The sequence below is a fragment of the Notolabrus celidotus genome, chromosome 14, assembly GCF_009762535.1.
Source record: "Notolabrus celidotus isolate fNotCel1 chromosome 14, fNotCel1.pri, whole genome shotgun sequence".
In the NCBI taxonomy this organism is placed as follows: Eukaryota; Metazoa; Chordata; class Actinopteri; order Labriformes; family Labridae; genus Notolabrus; species Notolabrus celidotus.
In genome coordinates this window covers 30,662,601-30,682,510 of record NC_048285.1, presented here as the reverse complement: position 1 = coordinate 30,682,510, position 19,910 = coordinate 30,662,601, and the positions used below count along the sequence as shown (strand labels likewise).

Below are 19,910 nucleotides of genomic sequence, written 5' to 3'. Positions count from 1 at the left end.
CTCGTTTCCTGAGTTTGAATGTTTGCAGTATTCTCCTCACTTATTTCATATAACTGTAATTAATCATCCATTCAGTTAACCTTGAGTAAAATGTTATATCTCAGCTCTGAAGTGTTTCTGTTTTTCACCACTAGAGGGCAGTATACTCAGTTTATAGTGACAGAATCATGAGAAGAACATTCATTAATCTTGTTTTTTTTTGCTGTTTTTTTCACTGAAGATGGAGACTACAGTCTGCTGTCCAATGCTGTTGTATTGATCAAAGGTAAACTGCACAAGTCTAACACCAAGCTTTACAAAAAACAAAGTTCAACAACATCATCTGATGTTTTGAAGCTGAATGAGGCTCTGCGTTTATTTGCATATGAAGCAGGAGAGTGAGATCTCTCCCTAAGTGGTCATTGGAGAACAATTTGGCGATGCATGTTGATGCAAAGTGTGATACTCAGAGCTGTCCACATGTGATCTGATCACTTAAGGGGGGGCTACTTAACCAGGAGTAAACAACCCCCTCAACAAGCCCCCCTCTCCACTGTAGATCATTTGAGCACAGAGACCCCCAAGAGTGCAAAAAACTCCAGGTGAAACCGGTTCAACAGCTCAGGTAACGACTCTGACTTGACCACAACGACCGATCTGGGATGGTTTTCTTGCTCCATTCATCAGTCAGCTGGGTGAGAACTTTGTACAAGTCCAGTCATCTTTTGTATTTCACATCATCATGACCTGGATGACTAAAAACCTTCACAGATAACCCTGAATATCCACAGCCCTTATTTAACCATCTTTCACCCGTCTAAATTGAAAACATCAACTTATCAGGAAACAGTTTGTTTGTAGGGAAAGATGAAATACTTTGCAAAGAAGTCACTCAATGCATTTCACATTTTATACTAGTCTAAAGAAGACCATGCATGTGGAGGTACTTTAACTTTGCAGCTCTCAGACTCCTGGATGTTCTCGGGTGTTACAGAGAGCTTGGTTCGCTGAGTGTGATGGGGACAGACCTTACAATCCTTCTCTCTTCCTTTATCTTTCACATCAGTGACTCAGACGCACTGTTCTGTGCAATCATTGAAGCTGCAGTTTGGGATTTGATAAGTTAATTTAAGATTAATCCTGCAATAAAAGCAGATTGCACATCCTCTTAAACAGATGGTAAATCAGCGTTGAATATTAGATGAAAAACATTCACTTCTCGACCTCTGAGACGCTCTTATAAAGGCTTTTAAGTGTTTTTTCAAATGAAACATGCACAGATTGATTCTATGTGGACTCAAAAAGAAGATTAAAGTCCAACAAAAGAAAATAAAGACCAAAATGTAAGACTAAAGCTTCATGCAGCAGATTGCAACACAGCTAAATAAGTTATGTAAATCTAGTCCCACCTCTGTAAAGACAATGGCCAATCATAGTTTGGGATGGAGGGCCCAGGCCAGCCCTGGATCCGCCCCTTTTCACTGTACTCCTTAGATAAATAGTGGGTGCTGTCCAGGTGATTCTCCACAAGATACCTGGAAGACAAAGAACTTCACAAGTGGCGTCCTCTCCAGAATCTTAGTCTGTGACGAGATTTTTTCTGAACCTCTTGCATTCTTGGTACTACAACCTCTGAGGACCTCCTTTGTGCCATGGCTATAGAGTCTCTGTGTCTGCCAAATAACGGGGAGAGGCTTGTTTATTCCAGGGAGACACTGCTCGCACTTCGAAAAGCTGGAAGAGGAATGATTCACCCCATACCAGTGAATCTGAAGAAGAGATCCAGAGGATGCAAAGGAGGAGCGAAAGTCCAGGCCAGGAGACAGCAAGCGATGGAAGCACAAGCCCTTTGTTCTTATGAGAGCTGTGAGAAATACGTACTCTCCATCATCATGGAAGATGAGCTGGCTGATCCTGAGAGTACGGTTTACTGTGCCTCTTCAAAACAAGGCTACCAGGAACAAATCCAGACAACACCTGGACTCACAGGGAATCACCACAGTGGAGGCGATGCTGCTGGTCAATCTACATTTCTTTACTGGCACACTTGGACACCATATGTGATGTTACCAGAAGAACCCAAAAAAATCATTGCTACATCAGGGAACCAGGCAACACTTAACTCCACAACAACAGACTTCAGTCAAGCTGCTCCAAGAGAAAGACAAGGACATCAGACACCCTGAATCCTGTACTGAGTCTATGTATGTTCACTGATGACACAACCCTCAACAAACAGTCTCTTGAGGCTGAGAGGGCTCTGTGGGACTCTGCTGCAGATCTACTGACTGACACAAACTTTGGGACAGGAAGAGTCAAGAGATCAAGGCGCTGGTTTCTCAGTTTCATTTATTTGGTTGTATTCATAAAAGTTTTCAGTAAACTGGCATATTGAAATCACTGTTGAGATGATGTGCATGTTTTCTGCAAAACCTCTGGTCCTACAATGTTCCCTATAAGAAATAAACTTCATCATGCACCACCCTGATTTTTAATGTTTGTGTTTATTCCTGTGCATCACATATTCTGGTGACGATTTAAAAGAGCTGAATCACAATCCAGAAGTTCAGTTCTCCTAAAAGTGGATGTAGGAAATCTGCACGTCGCCCGCGATCTCCAGCGTGTCGATGTCATTGAAGGACTGCATGCGGTGGAAGAAGTCAAACAAGTGCTGCTCATTTACAAACACCTTGAACCTCTGATTCCCGCAGCGGATGGACATCTGAGGAGCAAAGATAGAAATGTCAAACCACAGCCAGTCACACAGTGAGGAGAAACACATCAAAATCAGCAACTCACATCAAAGTACTGTCCCTCCACGAAGGGGTTCCTGCTGAGCTCTCTGTCCTCCTGGCCCCAGTTACCTCCCATCTTACTGTTCCTCACCACCACCCCGTCCTTCACCCGGGGGTTTATGTGGAAGGCAACATCCCGAGAACTGCTCACCATGAAGTTGATGCTCAATCTGCAGCACACAACCCAGGAGTGTCAGACTGTCTGTCCATAACACTACAAAGAGTGATACAAGCATTTGCATCCTTAAGCATACCTTTTGGCTCCATAGGGCACCATGCCTCTGATGACAACAGTCCTTTTAGGGAACATCCCTCCTGGGATCTTGACTGAGTACGGAACAGGCTTCAGGAAGACAACAAAAAACACAATAAGAGGTGAAAACAATAATAATAATAATAATAATAACATTGCTTGATACAAAGGCATTGAAAAAAACAGATTTGGCCTTAATCTCAAATTACTTCAATTACTGATGAGTACCGATGGATATTATGACTTAAAAACCAAACCCAGCAGAAAAAAGAATTGGTTTTTTTACCCCATTCCTACCAACTGCACCTTTAAACTTTGATCAGCAGACATTTAAATCTATCTAATGATATTTACATTATTTACTGGTTCATTTTCTTGGGGTTGACAGTAAAGATAAACTGTTATTATATATTGTTTGTGTAACCCCCTCATTCTTATTTGTATTTTCCTAAGGAACAGTACAGTAAATTAAATCTAATTTGTTTGGTATGACGAATTAAATGTTGTACAGTTCTTCTTGAGGACCACCAGATGGCAGTAATCCCCCTTGGACAACTATCTCCACAATGGGTTTTTATATTTTATTTATTTGTATATTTTATTTATTTTTTGGTATACAGTCTATGGTTTCAACATTATTTTTATTTTTCATATAGTAATTTGACAAAAAATTCATGACCAAGACCTTTTATTTTGAAGGGGCTTTACCGGAAGTGACAGTACGTCCATTTGTACGCATTACCACCAGCTTTACTAAAGGACTGTTGTAATTCCTTGTTGCGACCACTAGAGGGCAGTACTCACTCATAATAAAGGACAAAAACAGACTCTGGGAGGACAGAGAGGTGACGAGAGTTCAAAGGTCACTAAGGATTAAATGCTATACTAGCTAGCTGCAGGTCTTAAGTTCAGTGCTTTCGATGTAGAAAGTTCTTTCCTCTGACCGCAGATCCTGAAACCAGTCTACTTTCAGCGAACAGCCACTCGTAAGTTACTTTTAAGTGTTGTGATGAAAATGGCTTACCAACAAAACTGACACCAACGTAAGTTCACCCATGTGTTACCCAAGTTGCAGAGGATTTAGCTTGTTTTTAAGTATAAATTAACCTTTAAAACCTACGAAACATAATTTAATTTAACCTCAACATGAACTGATTTGTTCTTGCTGTTACTTGATGCGACCACAAGGGGGCAGTTTGGGCTCGTAATTGTGAATAATAGAAGTTAAACAGCGACATCCGGTTTAAAAATAGTTGATTAAATAATATTTTTCTGTGAGTATCGTGTCAATAATGTTAAATTTTAATGTGTGTTTAGTGTTCATGTGAGACTGCCCATTCACTATAATGTAAACGCGGTGCAGTTCCCTTTCCGACCACTGGAGGGCAGTAAAACGTACAATTCAAAATGTAACGGCCGGAAGTGAAGTTAGACATTAGCCTACGGATACAGCTTCCGGTGGAGACCTTCAAAATAAAACACTATTAAAAACCGTTTACAAATAGATTTTTCACCTTAAATTATGAGTTATTTTACTTACAGGGTTATGGACAGGCTGGCCACCCATTCCCTATAATGAGATCAAGAGGTAAAAGAGTGAAATTAAACCACTGAAATAAACTAAACATTCAGAAAATCTTTGTCTTCAATATTCTCACCGGTAGATTTGATCCTGGGTATCCTCCCTACAGGAAGAAGGTAAAGAATTGTTTTAGTTATGTTTAGTTTAGTTTATCTTCATGTAAGGAAACTCATGCATGGAAAAAAATCTGCCAAAATAACCAGAGTTCATACCCCCATACCGCCTCCCATGCCTCCTGGATATCCTCCCTGCAAACAAGCATAGAAGACTTAAAGGTATTCATTTATCAATATATTGGGAATATACTAAATAATTTGTTTGCCATACATGTGACTGATAGCACTGATGAAATTAAATATTCACCCCTGAGCCGCCTCCTGGATATCCTCCCTGCTGCTAAGAGGTGAACAGGTTCAACACATTTGAATAAAGTACTTTATTTTATTATGAAACCTGTGAGGAAAAGATTAAAAGCATTTAAGAATACTTACACCCATTCCTCCTCCCATACTGCCTGGGTATCCTCCCTGTTGAGCAGTTTAAACACTTTATTATTGTGTATTTTATTTTATTGTGACTCAGAAAACTAAACTAACTAAATATACTCACTGCTATCCCTCCATCCATCCCTCCTCCTGGGCACCCTGGATGCCCTCCCTGCATGTTGGATCAAAGAAGTTAAAGTTTGAGGAAAAACTAAAGTGTAGTTAATTTAAATGTTTGTTGATATTTAAAGGCAACTTTATTTATAATAAAACTGAACACAGATAACATACCCCCATGCCACCTCCTGGGTATCCTCCCTGCTGAAGAGAGATGAACATGATGAATCCTCTACAAGGCTGCGTTGAGTGATAGATTTTAGACTTACATTATTTATACTTACTCCCATTCCTCCTCCATGTCCTCCCATTCCACCTCCATGTCCTCCTCCCATTCCTCCTCCATGTCCTCCCATTCCACCTCCATGTCCTCCTCCCATTCCTCCTCCATGTCCTCCCATTCCACCTCCATGTCCTCCTCCCATTCCTCCCTAAAAGACAAACAATGTGAAAACTTATTAAATAACTCATCAAGTGAACAAACACATACACCTTTAAAGAGTGTAGACTTTTGTTTCAGCTCCATGTTTCAGTGTTAAAACGATGTAATCATTGGTGGATATTGAGGGAATATTAGAGTATATTAAAAAATGGATCAAAGTTGTCAGGTTACAAACTTTACTACTTACAATAATAATTTAAAAGACTTGTGTTGAGCTTATCTCAGTTTGAAAAAGGGCGAGAAATAGATACATAAATACATACAAAATAAAATGTAATAAAATAAATAAAAATAAAATAAAATAGATAAATATAAAATAAGTAAGTCAAAAATAAAATAAAATAGATGCATATAAAATAAACAATTTTAAAATGAAATAGATAAATATAAAACAAAATAAACAATTTCAAAATAAAATGAAATAAAATAAATAAAAATAAAATGAAATAAAATAAATAAAAATAAAATGAAATAGATGAATCTGAAATGAAAAGAAATTAATAAAAACTAAATTAATAAAAACCAAATCAACACGTTAAACCAACACGTTTGGATTTCCTAAGTCCACTTACTTTTAACATGCTGCTTGTAGAAACTGTAAAACTGACACCATCCGAGACCCCACTGACTGCTCCAATAAGATCAACTAAGATCTCTTTTTTTATTTTGCACATTAAGATTTCAGCTCATCCAAAGCTTGAAGTTACAACAAACTTCACCAGCAAACAAAGCGAGCACAAACATTTAAACCTCTCCTTCTGTACTCACTCCCACTCCTCCAGGATACCTATTCATGCCACCGTGAGCCCCCTGACACAGAAGCAGAAAGCAGAAGCAGTTATTCATGATCATGATTATATTATCATAAACTCTGATTTGTTTCCCCCCAGCGAAGCCCAAAGCAAACAGCAAACAGAGGAAGTCCTCGGAGCCTGAAGCCTTACCCCTATGACGTTAATCGTCTGGATGGAAACGTCTCCTGCGATGTGCATCCCACAGACTCTCTCCACGGGGAGGCGGTGTTTGAAGGTGTGGAAGTCTTTCCCGTTGACTTTAATCTGCAACAGAAAAACATGACAACAAAAATGAAGTAAGTACATAAAGTGTTCTTTAGAATAAACTCAGTGTGGTCTCAGGTCTGTTAGTGATTGGGGTTTCATGGTTAGTCTGACCTGGTAACCCTTGGAAGTGACCACGATGACCATTTCAAAGGCCTTTCCCTGCGAGAAGGGCATATCACGAATCTTGTCCTCTGACTCCCAGGATCCATTCTGCTTAGAGTTGAAGACCACCTTGTCCCAGCCGTCGAAGCGAGGGTTAAAGTGGAGCGCCACGTCGCTGGACTCAGACGGCCCGCAGAGCAGGTTAAGAAAAAACCTGAAACATCAGATGAACCGAACACATCAGGGTCACTGAGTCCTGCAGAGAGCAAGGTGTGGCCAGCTGTGAAGAAACTCTCCCCTCATCTCATACAGAGCCGTGTTTACCTGGTGAGTTAAAGTGCTTTTGGTAACAGAGATGTTTGTTCTGTGATAAGGTTTGTAACACACTGCTTTGATATATAACAGTGCAAAGAAGGCTGCTGCACCCAGAGACAGAGAGAGGAGAGATTACTCAAGGTGCTCCCTCTTCTCACTGTGCCAGCCAGCTTTTAAACTCTCTGATAGATCAATCTTCAGTGTAGAAAGTTTGGGATTAATGCTTCTTTTGTCACCTGGTTATGTCTTTAGGTATGGACCCCTGGATGTAGATGGATGATCCGTCCCTCAGGCCTCCATGAACCGGACCCAGATAAGGAATACTCTGCACCGTGCACAAAACAAACTCAAGTATACAGTTTCACACAAAAACACATGTCTGCATGTGAGCGTTCAGAAACATCTTCCAAAGTTCTGAAGCTTCAAATGTATATGTATATCATATCTTTGAGAAATTGTACATCACTAATGTGTAAGGAAATATAATCCACTGATGTTTAGACAACATGCACATTAAAATATTCCCTGTGATGCAGATTTAAAGTCTTATCTGAGCCATGAGTCTGAGGAGCCACACAGGCGTCTTTGAGCATCCTGCAGGTGATTAAATCTTCATCCCTTTGCATTTCAGCAGCGTGTTTCCTTCCACAGCCCCCACAGAGGAACCATCACATCCTCTCTGTGTGTACTCACAGGGTTGTAGACCGGCTGGTATCCAGGAGGAGCGACGAACATGGCAGCGGTGTAGTCGGAGAGATGGAGAGGCAGAGAGTCAGGAGGGTTCAGTCGGGAGCTGGTCTATGCTGGAGGACTCGTTTTATACAGCGATGAGGGGAGGGACCGAGCCGGGTACCAAACCCAGGTCTGCATCACTTTATTTACTTTGGAGGTACGAATTTAACCTTTGACCCCGGCAGAGGAGCGGCACCTTACCACAAAAGACAGGTTGTGTGTTTATGTGTGAGAGCCGAGCCAAAAACCAACATGAGTGAGCAAGAGGAGGGAGTGTTCAGATGTTTGACTGCAGAATGGTTCAAATTAGACTTAAATATGAAACTACAGTCATGCCTTTTGAATGTTAGACTTCTGTTTACTGCATTATTAGGTTATTATTGAAACTATGAAACATCAAGTAAGACAAATGTTATTATTCCTCATCAAGGTGGAGCTGATTAAACTATTTTGGTCAGTGCAGTAAAGTAAGAATCACTCAAACCCATCAAATAAATGCAGTCCTGCAAAAAAAGTTAAAGAAAGGTCCTTCCACCACTGATGGGACGTTATTTCTGCAGCATAGTTACAGCTTTAGGTCAGAGTTATACAACAAAAAAACTTTAAGTTATCAGAATAATTCATGTGAGTTGTTGCAGGTTTAAAAGACTACAGCTTTCTTGAAGTAGAGGTCGTTCAGCATATTTAACAGATTGCAGTGTCTCATCCTCTGAGGTGTGATAAAATCAAATATTAGAAAACACCCGTCCGAGCCCGTCCACCTTAAACAAACAGAAACAGCTCTTATCTGCTCCCAGGTCTGCATGCATACCAAAGTTTGATACGCATACATCATGGAGGACTAGTTATTGCTGCGAGTGCTTCACAGTAAGTAAATATAAAGAGGGTTGGCTTCACACAGACACAGGCGAACAAAGGCTGTGATAGTAATACGAGGGTGTTCCCTGTTTAAAGCATGACAGCAGAACACATGTTTGATTAAGATAAAGTTCTGACCAGCCTGAGGAAAACCCAGAGTGCTACTCAGTGTACTCGAACACATTTCTTGTTTTGATTTTCTACCACATGGAACAAACATCATGTGGTCTCATATTCTGTTCAGCTCTCAGTGTTTAATAACACAACATCGAGCTCATCACAGCTTCACGTTTGACAGAGAGCAAAGGTTTTTGAATGTGTTTCTCTTTCTGGTTAAACTGCAGGAACCTGCACAACAAGGTACAACGTTTTTAGAAACACTTTTAAATTGCTTTCTGTCAGACCACAGATTTGCACAATCGTGCTTTATTTAATCCCATCCAGTCTACCTTTTAAAGGTGACATATCAGGCTTTTTTCATCAATATATATTGGTCTAAGAGGTCCCCAAAACATGTCTTTAAAGTTTATGCTCAAAAAAACACTTTGAAATCAGATTTTGGTCTGCCTGAAAAGCCCTCTTCTTCAGTCCTCCTCAGAACACTCTGTTTTCTCTCTGACCACGCCCCCTCCGGAAGTGGATGTGCCTCGGCTCTCCAGCACGTTGATCTAATGTTTACATGTTGGCTGAATATACACGGCTGCTCACAGATCACGTTACTTCAACCCTCTGAATCTGATCCAGAATCTGATCCTGACGGAGAGGCGCCTGCAGCAGGACCTTTCTGAAGGATTGGTCACAGATTTAGTGTTTCCTGTTGTTTTATTTGTCAGTATGTCGACGTGTGTCTTGGTACACAGCTACAGCTACGACATGTAGCTATGTAGCTATGCTAACTAGCGCTAGCACTTATCCATGACAAATAAAAATCATCCACTAGATCTTCAAATCTGCAGACGTGGGGAGTCAAACCGACCTTTGTGTTTATTAAGACAGCCTACAACTAGCATGCCTCCCTCCTAAGCTCATTGTTAGCACACATGTGTGCAGGGAATGAAAAACAGAGGAGGGGTTGAGTTGTATTTTATACAGTCTATGGGCTGAACAAGCTCCGAGCTCTGACTCCGTGACAGATCGGATATTGTTGTGACGTAACAAAAACACGGAAGTCTGAAACGGCTCGTTTCACACACATTTACAGAAAGGTGGAGAAATCAGAACAGGGACAGAATGGATTCTTTTCATTCTCGGGGGGTTTGTAGACAGGGACACATATTTCAGGTAGAGAACCATTAAAATGTCCATTTTGCATGATATGTCACCTTTAAAACATTCCTCGTAGGTCAGATGAAATAAGACAACTTTCAGGAGGTGTTTTAAGTTTAAAGCATGTTTTGATGTGAATCAGCTGACTGAAGGTGTTGAGCACCCGGGGGCTGTGGCTGAGTGACAGGTCTTTTCTCCGCCGCTGGACTGGTTATGACCCGGTTGTGCTCCCGGCTGACACCTGACCACATTCACATGCTTATTTTTCTCAATAAGAACGAGTAGACAGAAAACTGGACTCTGTGAGTCTGAAATCTGTTTCTCTTCAGCTCCCTTGTTGAAGTCTGAGCCTTCACTTTTATGACTGTATGTCTGCAGAGATTATGAGCCTGCTTCACATGTTGATATTCAGCTTGTTTAACATTTTAAACACCTCAATACAAACCGTAGATATTCAATACTGTCAGTTATATACATGGAAGATGAGAGTGGACCTGGGAAGGAGACTAGTCTTCCCCCAGTTTGTGCAAACATCACTGAGGCCCGACTTGGTCTTATGAGCTGAGGAGTCAAAAAAGATCATCCTGATCGAACTGACGGTCCCTTGGGAAGATGGTTGCGAGGAGGCGTATGAGAGGAAGGCCTCCAAGTACCAGGACCTTGTCCAGCAGTGCGGGGACAAGGGATGGCAGGCCTGGCTATTCCCAGTTGAGGTCGGGTGCAGGGGTTTCCCGGCACAGTCTGTGTGGAAGACACTCACAGCGCTGGGAGTAGCTGTCCGTAGGTTGGGGAAGGCAGCGCAAAGAGCATCTTGTTGGCTCTGGAATAGGAGGGAGGAGTTGAGCTGGGGGCCAGGAGAAGATGGGCAGTGACTGGCCATCACTGCCGGACCCGCCAACTAGAGGGCGTTGTGGTTTAGGGTCGAAACGCCCAGTGAAGGTTGGACATCACCTGAAGACATCTTCTCCTGGCCGAAAGCAACAGTCATGCAGTCATGACTGAAGTATATAGCATCATTAAAGATGCATTCAACAGCATTGGATAAGGAGGAAGAAGGAATATTGCATTCATTTACATCCCTAGGAAAGATGTATGATTGATAAATATTCATCCGCAGTGTCTTCTGATGTTCTTTAACACACATCTGTAATGACCTCTAAGGCATCCCCTGACCCTAACCCGGGAACACACACAAAGGCAGAGAAAGAGCACAAACACACACATAAAAAAGGAGATGTAATTGAGGACACAGGCTCCAGTTCTCCTTAAAATAATCTGTTTATTCTGTATTGAAACACAGGGTTCAGTCAGAGGACACTCAGTCAGGTGCAAAGTAATGATCTCCATTCAGCTCTGTAGTGTGTGGCTGCCTCTGTGAGGACCACAGCAGCGAATACAAACCTCAGAGTCACCAGCAAAAAACTTAAATCTGCTCTGCCTCTGAGAGGGAGATAAATAACACAAGATGTGGAGTTTGAGTATGATCTGTGAGAGGCAGAGCGAGACAGAGCTGTCCGGTGATCGGCACATCGACACGACTTTCTGGATCGAGGGAAATATAACTCATTCGCTGGATTCCTAAAAATATCTAAAATAAAATCCTAACTAGCAAAAACAAAAGCTTATTCCCCCGTCTGACTGCAAACTGGGCGATTTACTTCAGCGTGAGATTTCGTCTCTTCACAACTGTGGATTTCACAAACAGGACATTCAACATGTTACAGTCTGAGAAAGAGGCTTCGATTCTCCAAAGCCTTAAAGAAAAATAAATATATGTATCTATGATTCATGTAAAATATGTCTGTTCATCAAAAGGCCTCTGGACCTAGACGGGACTCAGTTATACAGATGACACTTTGGCCAAAATGTATACATGAAATACATTCACTATTCATGTTAATGCACTGACAAAAACTTATTGTGCATAAAGTGTGGTTATACAGAGTGTTGGCCAGAAATACAGACGGGCTAAAACGGTCGTCTTTAGAAGATTTAAATCTGCATATAAACAATACGACACTAACTGTGGCATCCTCATATGCTGCATGTATGTAAATCAGCACTATCTTATATGGCACAGAGACACCAGTGGAGATAGGGGACCACAAACATCCAGGGATGCATTGTAAGACTTCAGAGTGCAAAACTGGGTTTGTCTATACAGCTGATTTACACTGCTTTAAGTCACATAAGCAGATGATGCTCTGTTTATAATCCTGTAAAATCAGTCCATTATTAAGAGCGCTCATTGGTGAAGTGTCTCAGTCTTGAGAGAGGGGACCTACGATGTTCACCGCTTCCTCAAGGATCTCAGAGATACGACTGTGAGCTGCTGAATCGTGTTCTTTGAATCACTCTCTCGCCGAAACATCAGAAATAAAACATCACATGGCAGCAGCCACGCACCAAAAACGCCCCCTTACACACACAAATCAATTCTAATCAAATAAAAGTGTTCAAGCTAAAAATCTAAACCATTTGATTGCTCAAGAGGTGGCATTGCTATAGGCACTATGACGTTTACAGCAGTAGCGACTGAAAAAGCCTGTTGTGTATAAATGCATTGATATGTAAGGCAATCTATTTTACACAGAAAGGCCATGTAGTGTATTCATAGCAGGATTAAAAAGGCCCCTGGCTTCTTGAGTCTTTAGATGCTCTCTGAGATTATTCTCCTGCAAACTATTCCATCCACATTTTACTACAGGTGGTACAAAAAGAGTCGCCAAAGTGTGCATTGCTTCAACAGAGGAGAGGAATATGCAGACAAAGGGCAAAACTAAGACATAGATGTGTTCAATTTTCTACTCCGTCCTCACTCTGAATGTCCCTCCCCTCTCTCCTCTCCTCTCTTCTCTTTCTCCCTCAGACGCACGTAAACGGTGCAGGACTTTATTGAAGCTGATCCTCATACTGCTTCCTGAAGCAGTCTCCAGCCGGGTAGAAGTCCCAACATCGCTCCTGGTACATCTTCCAGACATATGACTCCTGAAAGACAGAGCGAGCGACGGGCGTTTACAAAGTCAGTAAATGTAGGATTTTTTTCAACATCAGACAAAAACACGCAGGCCCCAATCTCAATGTCCTGAGCCCTGAGCCCAGAGCCCAGAGCCCAGAGCCCCCAAAACCCTCAAAACCCTCAAAACCACAGAAAACCCAAACCCTCAAAAACCCAAACCCTCAAAACCCCAAACCCTCAAAACCCCAAACCCTCAAAACCCAAAACCCTAAAAACCCTCAAAACCCAAAACCTAAAACCCTCAACCCTCAAAACTTAAAACCCTCAAAACCCCAAACCCTCAAAACCCAAACCCCTCAAAACCTAAAAACCTAAAACCCTCAAAACCCAAAACCCTCAAAACCTAAAACCCTCAAAACCTAAAACCCTCAAAACCCAAAACCTAAAACCCTCAAAACCCAAAACCCTCAAAACCTTTAAAACCCTCAAAACCCTCAAAACCCAAAACCCTCAAAACCCCAAAACCCTCAAAACCCCAAACCCCAAACCCTCAAAACCCAAAACCCTCAAAACCCTCAAAACCCAAAACCCTCAAAACCCTAAACCCTCACAACCCAAAACCCAAAACTGATGAACTGGGAATGGGACAGCACTTTCAGACTTCTCCTGTAACCTGCATGACTTCACCAGCTCACCTGAGTGATATTAGGAATTGTTATTGCACAATTTTTACTTTCCTCAAATTCAAGGTGCTTAAGGGACGACTGACTGTCATGTGATCCAGGCTCTCACCGTACAGACTGCTTAACCACAACATTTAAAATATATAAATAGGCTATATAACTACAACTATATAGATTAAACTGTATACACATGTGTGTGAAGATAAATAGATTAAGGCTGTTTTCTATATTTAAACTTACAGGCAGACTTTTTATTTCATTGCAACTTTCATGCGTCTTTTTTACTGTTGCACTTTTTTTTTATTTTCATGTTACAGCGTTCGTTTTCCTTTCCATGCTCGCCGCGGGCTTCCCCTGGGAATCCCGTGTTTCAAGTCACTATGCTATGAACTATGGGTAATTCCCTTACGCTAAGTCTGCAAAAATGCCCACTTAAGGAAAAGGGGGGCATAAAGGGCTCAAAAAGTCTGAGAGAGATCCCTCACACACTTGATGATTTGAAGGTGGGACAGCCCTAAGCCCTCACAAACTTAGCGGGAACGCTTGAGGGAGGACATTGAGATTGGGCCCCAGTCTTATTTAATTTGTACCTCCTTATTAAAGTCTAAGTTGTATTTACTGACCTGTCCTGTGTGTTCTGTTTCATCTTTATTGATGAGATACATCAGGAAGAACCTGGAGGAAAAAGAGAAAAACAATGGAAGGTTTATTTCATGAAATTGAATATTTTGCAGCAGAACTTCAGGGATACAAAAATTCCTTATTCTTGCATAAGATGGAAAATACTCAGGATAGGAAACTGAGCATTAAAACTACAAATGTATGAGTTTGTATTCCTCCTGATATCCATTTATGATACTCTGATGAGAGAGGAGAGGCGTCCATATTAATAGTATATTCAAAAAGTAAAAAAGGAAACTTGATGAATGTGTGTAACTTATAAAAATCAACATTTTTAAAGCTGTCTGAAGCAAAGAGTCAAAGGAGCACATATTAATAGTTAAAGGTAACTCACATGTAGTTGGCTAAGTTATGTTCCTCCAGGGTGTGTGTTTCAAAGCCGTGCGGAGTCGTGTCAAAGTAGTCACTTCCAATCCCACAGATGAAACACTTTGTCTACAGGGAGAGAGAGAGAGGACACTTTATATGAAACATATTCTGGTCTTGTACCTGAAGGAGAGCTGAAGGTGGATGGGGTAAAAAAAAAAAAAAAAGACCATAATTTAAATCCCTCTGAAGCTCATTATCTTACCTCCATGTCCTCTCTGACCTGCTCCTGCTGGTCTCTCAGCTCTCCAAAGGCATCAATGATCAAACCTGACGGATAGAGAGAGAGTTTGTCACAAGTCTGAACGTCAATGTGAAGCACTCCTCGAGGATAATCAGAAAACACATCGTTTAAAAACGCTTGAATCATGCAGAACTGTTTAGTAAGAGGTGTGCTGCAGCTAAAAATACTGAAAAGCATCAGTGAGACAGGATCCCCTGATCCTTTAGCACAATTTACCATTTACACACCACACAAAATCACATGTTCCCCCTAAATTTCAAACTTTTCATCAAGTAAAGATGGGCTAAATGCTTAATTCTAAGTACTTCTCCCTGCTTTGACCGGTATTTAGAGTAAAGCTAGCACACTGTGGATGCACCAGAGCTTCAATCAGGTTAGATCACCCTGACTTAAGAAGATGAAGCATACCCTGGATGATAGCCAGCAGGATGACGATGACAAAGAAGAAGAAGGTGATGTCAAAGACCACTCTGTAGAGCTCATATTCATCCCCTGCTGGGTCCTCGATTTCATCTCCAATACCTCCACCAGCACGTACGCCAACATACATGTGGAAGAGGTAACACTGCAGGAGAGAATGAGGACAGATGTAAGTGTAGATGGTCATATATTTACACCTCACATCAGGTAGATCCCTGTGAAATCAAGCTACTTACAGTCATCATGTCATCACACTTCATATCCGGCTCATCCTCATCCTCGCTCATGTTGTAGAACTTGCGGAAGAAGTTAAAGGCCACCACGGTGTACAGGTAGACCACGACAGCCAGTAAACCCACTGTCATCAGCAGCTGGTCAGGAACAAAACACAAGTGTTGTAAGTGCACGGTCTTTTTCTGTTTGTTTCTGATGCATCTTTGTAGTGAGCGTGTGCAGTCACCTGTTTGCCGTTGTGAGTGACTGAGGACAGGATGGTGCGCAGGGTTTTGACACCCATGGCGATGTCGAGAAGATGGCAGGCGAAGAAGAAGTTGTTGTAGTGTCCGAGCAGAGACATCAGCATGTACCAGCACAGGTAGAGGAAGGTCTGAGAGGTGAAAGAGGGATATCAGCGACACTACACTGACAACAGATCGTCTGAAATACAGCAGGGATTGATTCCTTTACTCACATTGTCAGTGAAAACAACGCCAAACTTCCAGATCTGGTACTTGATGTCGATGGATGTTATCCTGCAGGGAGGGGGACAGGTTTATTCTATGATACTTTCTGATTCAATCCCACATGTTTCATGTAAAGAGCTTCATACCAGCTGAACATTGAGGTGTCTGGTTCAGGCTTCTTTTCATGCGTCATGGCACTGACATCTAGAGAAGCCAAGTCCATACCGAGCAGCTCAGCAATCCTCTCTCTGCCGTAGATATCACCGTATTTATCCAGCACCTGGAAATAACACACAGGTGTGATTTCACTGTAAAGATAATATCCCTGAAAATGAGGGGTCAAAGTTTTAAAAACTCACCTTTCTTTTTACAAACTTGTCCCAGTAGTTGTTTGGGAAAGTCCTGGATTGAAAGAGAAATGTTTGATATCACAGATGGTAACTTAAGTTCCTTTTTTAAAATTAAACATAGTTTCAACAGTGGAGAAAATGTCCCTCCAAAAACAAGAAAATCACAAAAAAATCTACCAATAGAAGAAGTGAAAATTAGCTTGGTAAGATTTCTTAAAATAAGACGTAATATTTAGAAAACTGTGATCTTAAAATCAGCAGGGAAAACTTATTTTAAGCAATATTCTACCAGTATTTTAAAGCTTAGTGTCTCAGAATAAGACAGGAATGATAACAATTAGTATTTTTTCACTCAAAAAAAGATTTTTGCACTAAAATATTTCATGTCAACTTCTTCATTTGAGATAATTCACCTTAATTTGAGTTGTATTAAAGTGGCACTTCTCTAGGTTTAAGATGACAAAGTTGAATTGTCTCATTTTGAGATATAATGTCTTCTCATAGTGAGCTGGATATACTAATATTCAGTCATGTTGTTTTTTAGGATAAGCCAGCTCTGCTCTAAAGGAGGTGTTTCATTGTGTGCATGGAGTTTGAGGAGGAATATTTTTATCTGATTTAGAAGAAACAGTGTCTGAAAACTGAAACCCACCCTTAAAAACAGCAACTTCTCTTTCTTTCTTTCTTTCTTTCTTTCTTTCTTTCTTTCTTTCTTTCCTTCTTTTTTCTTTCCTTCCTTCTTTCTTTCTTTCCTTCTTTTTTCTTTCCTTCTTCTTTCTTTCTTCCTTCTTTTTTCTTTCTTTCTTTCTGTCTTTCTTCTTTCTTTCTTTCCTTCTTTTTTCTTTTTTCTTTCATTCTTTTTTCTTTCCTTCTTTTTTCTTTCATTCCTTCTTTCTTTCTTTTTTCTTTCCTTCCTTCTTTTTTCTTTCATTCCTTCTTTCTTTCTTCTTTCTTTCCTTCTTTTTTCTTTCTTTCTTTCTGTCTTTTCCTTCTTCCTTTCTTTCTTTCTTTCCTGTCTTCTTTTCTTTCTTTCTTTCCCTTTTTCTTGCTTTTCTTCTTTTTTCTTTCATTCCTTCTTTCTTTCTTTCCTTCTTCTTTTTTCTTTCATTCTTTCTTTCTTTTTTCTTTCCTTCTTTTTTCTTTCTTTCTTTCTTCTTTCTTTCTTTCCTTCTTTTTTTCTTTTTTCTTTCATTCCTTCTTTCTTTCTTTTTTCTTTCCTTCCTTCTTTTTTCTTTCATTCCTTCTTTCTTTCTTCTTTCTTTCCTTCTTTCTTTCTTTCTTTCCTTCTTTTTTCTTTCTTTCTTTCTGTCTTTTTTCTTTCTTTCTTTCTTTCTTTCTTTCTTTCATTCCTTCTTTCTTTCTTTCCTTTTTCTTTCTTTCTTTCTGTCTTTCCTCTTTCTTTCTTTCCTTTCTTCTTTTTTTCTTTCTTTCTTTCTTTCTGTATTTAATTATTTCATCCTTTCTTTCTTTTATCAATGGAGCTGTTTTCTGATAGATTCTCCAATAAAAGTCATTTACTTAAATCAAGTAAAGTGTTTGTCTTAAATCAAGATTATCTGTTTTCTACAAATAAGATCTCAGCTTGAAAAATGTCTGAAATGTTAAATAAACCTTGTTTCTTCTAAATTAAAACTCAAAACAAGATCATTTCAAGATTGTTTGACTGAACAAGATATTTAAGATGTCTTAAAACAAGTCCCTCTATCTCCCTCAAATGTTACTTGTTAAGTAAATGTATCTTAAATCAAGTGGGAGAAGACATTGGTCTGCCGCCTGGACCATGTCTGATAATGTCAGAGGTCTCTTACGGAGTATTGAGCACCAGTCTGTCCCACTGGCCCTTGATGTCATCATCTTCAGGCTGCTCAGTGACATAAAGACCATCAAACTCCAGCTTCCTGGCCAGCTCCTTCTCTCTCTTGAAGATGACCAGAGGGACCTGAAGAGCAATCAGAGGACAAACGCATTAAATCTGCAAGCAGTGAGAAAAACATAGACGGGTGTTTTGAGCGGGTAAACGCAGCACACCTTGAGACAGTTGTATCCGATGATGCAGAGGACAGAGATGATGGTGTGGACGATACCGAAGAAAGCCATGGACGGCTCCATGTAGCCTGTACTCTCTTCCAAGAAGTAGTACATAGGACCTTCTTCATCATCGTCTTCTCCGCCAGCTTCATCTAACCCAGATCCATCCTCCTCAGCACCGGACCCTTCAAAGAGGCTGCCTGAGCCCTCAAACAAACCAGAACCCTCATAGTCCTCCGAGCCTGGAGGACTGTCAGACACCTGGAAGGTCAAACCAAGAGTGTGATCAAGCTGAGCTTCAAATCACTTTAAATTAAAGGTGACATATAATGCTCTTTTTCATCAAAATATATTAGTCTAAGAGGTCCCCAAAACATGTCTTTAAAGTTTTATGCTCATAAAAACACTTTGAAATCAGATTTTGGTCTGCCTGTAGACCCCTCTTTTTCAGCCCTGCTCAGAACAGGCTTTTTTCTGTGTCCGTGCCTTTAAATGAGAATGAGCTCTCTGACCACGCCCCCTCAGGAAGTGGGTGTGGCCTCGGCTGTCCAGCACGTTGATCTAATGTTTACATGTTGGCTGAATATACGCGGCTGCTCACAGACCCGCGTTACTTCAACCCTCTGAATCTGATCCAGAATCTGATCCTGACGGAGAGGCGCCTGTAGCAGGACCTCTCTGAAGGATTGCTCACAGATTTAGTGTTTCTTGTTGTTTTATTTGTCAGTATGTCGACGTGTGTGTTGGTACACAGCTCATATTTCAGGTAGAGAACCATTAAATAGTCTATTTTGCATGATATGTGACCTTTAAAATATTAACCACTCATGCCGACCCTCAACAGGAGGAAGAATCTGTAAACTCTGATTTATTACCGCTCAAAATTCTGACAATGCAGCTGCAGATCCTTCAGGATTACTCTGAGGTTGAAACCGTATGAGTTCTAAGCTTGGTACAGATGCACAGACCTTGTAGAAGAGCAGGATGAAATTGAGAGCGAAGGAGATGAACAGAGCCAAGAACCGGAAGTTGTAGAAGTTGCGAGAAAGGTAGTTCTGAGGGTGGAAGGGTGAAAGGAACAAATTACAGCACCAGAACCAACACTTCCCTGTCTGATTCGAGTGAATGAACATGAAAATTATGACACAAAAGCATGATGTTTTGTTAGGGGAGTGAAATGAATATAAAGACCATCAAACTGCTTGAGCACTAAGAGTGAGGGAAATACTAACATTAATCAAAAGCTCCCAATCAATCAATCAATCAATCAATCAATAAACTCTGTGCATATTATTTAACATCTTAAAGTTTTGCACTAGTAGTCAGTGATTAATGCATCTTTTATTAATTTTTTTTAAGTTATATTTTCTGGCCTTTTTTCCTTTATTTTATAGGACAGCTGAAGAGAGACAGGACATGTGGGGAGTAGAGAGCGGGGGGAAGACATCCAGGAAATGATCGACCGGCCGGGAATCGAACCGGCGACCCCTGCGACAAAGACTGTATCCT

The 19,910-nt window shown here is 40.8% G+C and overlaps 2 protein-coding genes and 1 long non-coding RNA gene across 8 annotated transcripts in view; 1 reads left to right on the top strand and 2 right to left on the bottom strand.

Annotated features, from left to right (window-relative positions):
• Positions 1 to 2,464: 2,464 nt before the first annotated feature.
• On the bottom strand, positions 2,465 to 8,058 carry LOC117825252 (galectin-4-like). Its single transcript, XM_034700982.1, has 15 exons — positions 7,825 to 8,058; positions 7,368 to 7,456; positions 6,826 to 7,030; positions 6,598 to 6,711; positions 5,496 to 5,642; positions 5,386 to 5,412; positions 5,215 to 5,266; positions 5,101 to 5,123; positions 4,973 to 5,002; positions 4,822 to 4,857; positions 4,686 to 4,712; positions 4,568 to 4,597; positions 3,029 to 3,117; positions 2,779 to 2,944; positions 2,465 to 2,701 (listed from the first exon to the last, which is right to left on the bottom strand). Exons 1-15 carry the CDS (start codon positions 7,864 to 7,866, stop codon positions 2,555 to 2,557), a joined length of 1,224 nt encoding a protein of 407 aa, XP_034556873.1. The 5' UTR covers positions 7,867 to 8,058; the 3' UTR covers positions 2,465 to 2,554.
• LOC117825253 lies at positions 3,975 to 19,840 on the top strand. 6 transcript variants are annotated; one of them, XR_004633813.1, is made up of 7 exons: positions 3,975 to 4,013; positions 6,544 to 6,743; positions 6,917 to 7,143; positions 7,384 to 7,731; positions 7,827 to 8,020; positions 12,857 to 13,009; positions 19,796 to 19,840. It is a non-coding gene; the product is annotated as an uncharacterized LOC117825253 (long non-coding RNA). The 6 variants fall into 6 exon arrangements; XR_004633815.1 differs by lacking the exon at positions 19,796 to 19,840 and having other exon boundaries at positions 7,384 to 7,482; positions 7,668 to 7,731; positions 12,857 to 13,090; XR_004633816.1 differs by lacking the exon at positions 19,796 to 19,840 and having other exon boundaries at positions 7,384 to 7,516; positions 7,668 to 7,731; positions 12,857 to 13,090.
• ryr1b (ryanodine receptor 1b (skeletal)) overlaps positions 11,247 to 19,910 on the bottom strand; it is a 77,640-nt gene continuing 68,976 nt past the window's right edge. The window contains exons 94-106 of the mRNA XM_034700981.1: positions 19,370 to 19,456; positions 18,402 to 18,662; positions 18,182 to 18,312; positions 16,383 to 16,425; positions 16,170 to 16,303; positions 16,032 to 16,092; positions 15,801 to 15,947; positions 15,577 to 15,711; positions 15,329 to 15,485; positions 14,882 to 14,946; positions 14,645 to 14,745; positions 14,253 to 14,304; positions 11,247 to 12,975 (exon numbers count right to left, since the gene is read on the bottom strand). Of these exons, the coding sequence (XP_034556872.1) occupies positions 12,880 to 12,975; positions 14,253 to 14,304; positions 14,645 to 14,745; positions 14,882 to 14,946; positions 15,329 to 15,485; positions 15,577 to 15,711; positions 15,801 to 15,947; positions 16,032 to 16,092; positions 16,170 to 16,303; positions 16,383 to 16,425; positions 18,182 to 18,312; positions 18,402 to 18,662; positions 19,370 to 19,456 (1,470 nt within the window). The 3' untranslated portion in view covers positions 11,247 to 12,879. The remainder of the gene's footprint in view (positions 12,976 to 14,252; positions 14,305 to 14,644; positions 14,746 to 14,881; positions 14,947 to 15,328; positions 15,486 to 15,576; positions 15,712 to 15,800; positions 15,948 to 16,031; positions 16,093 to 16,169; positions 16,304 to 16,382; positions 16,426 to 18,181; positions 18,313 to 18,401; positions 18,663 to 19,369; positions 19,457 to 19,910) is intronic.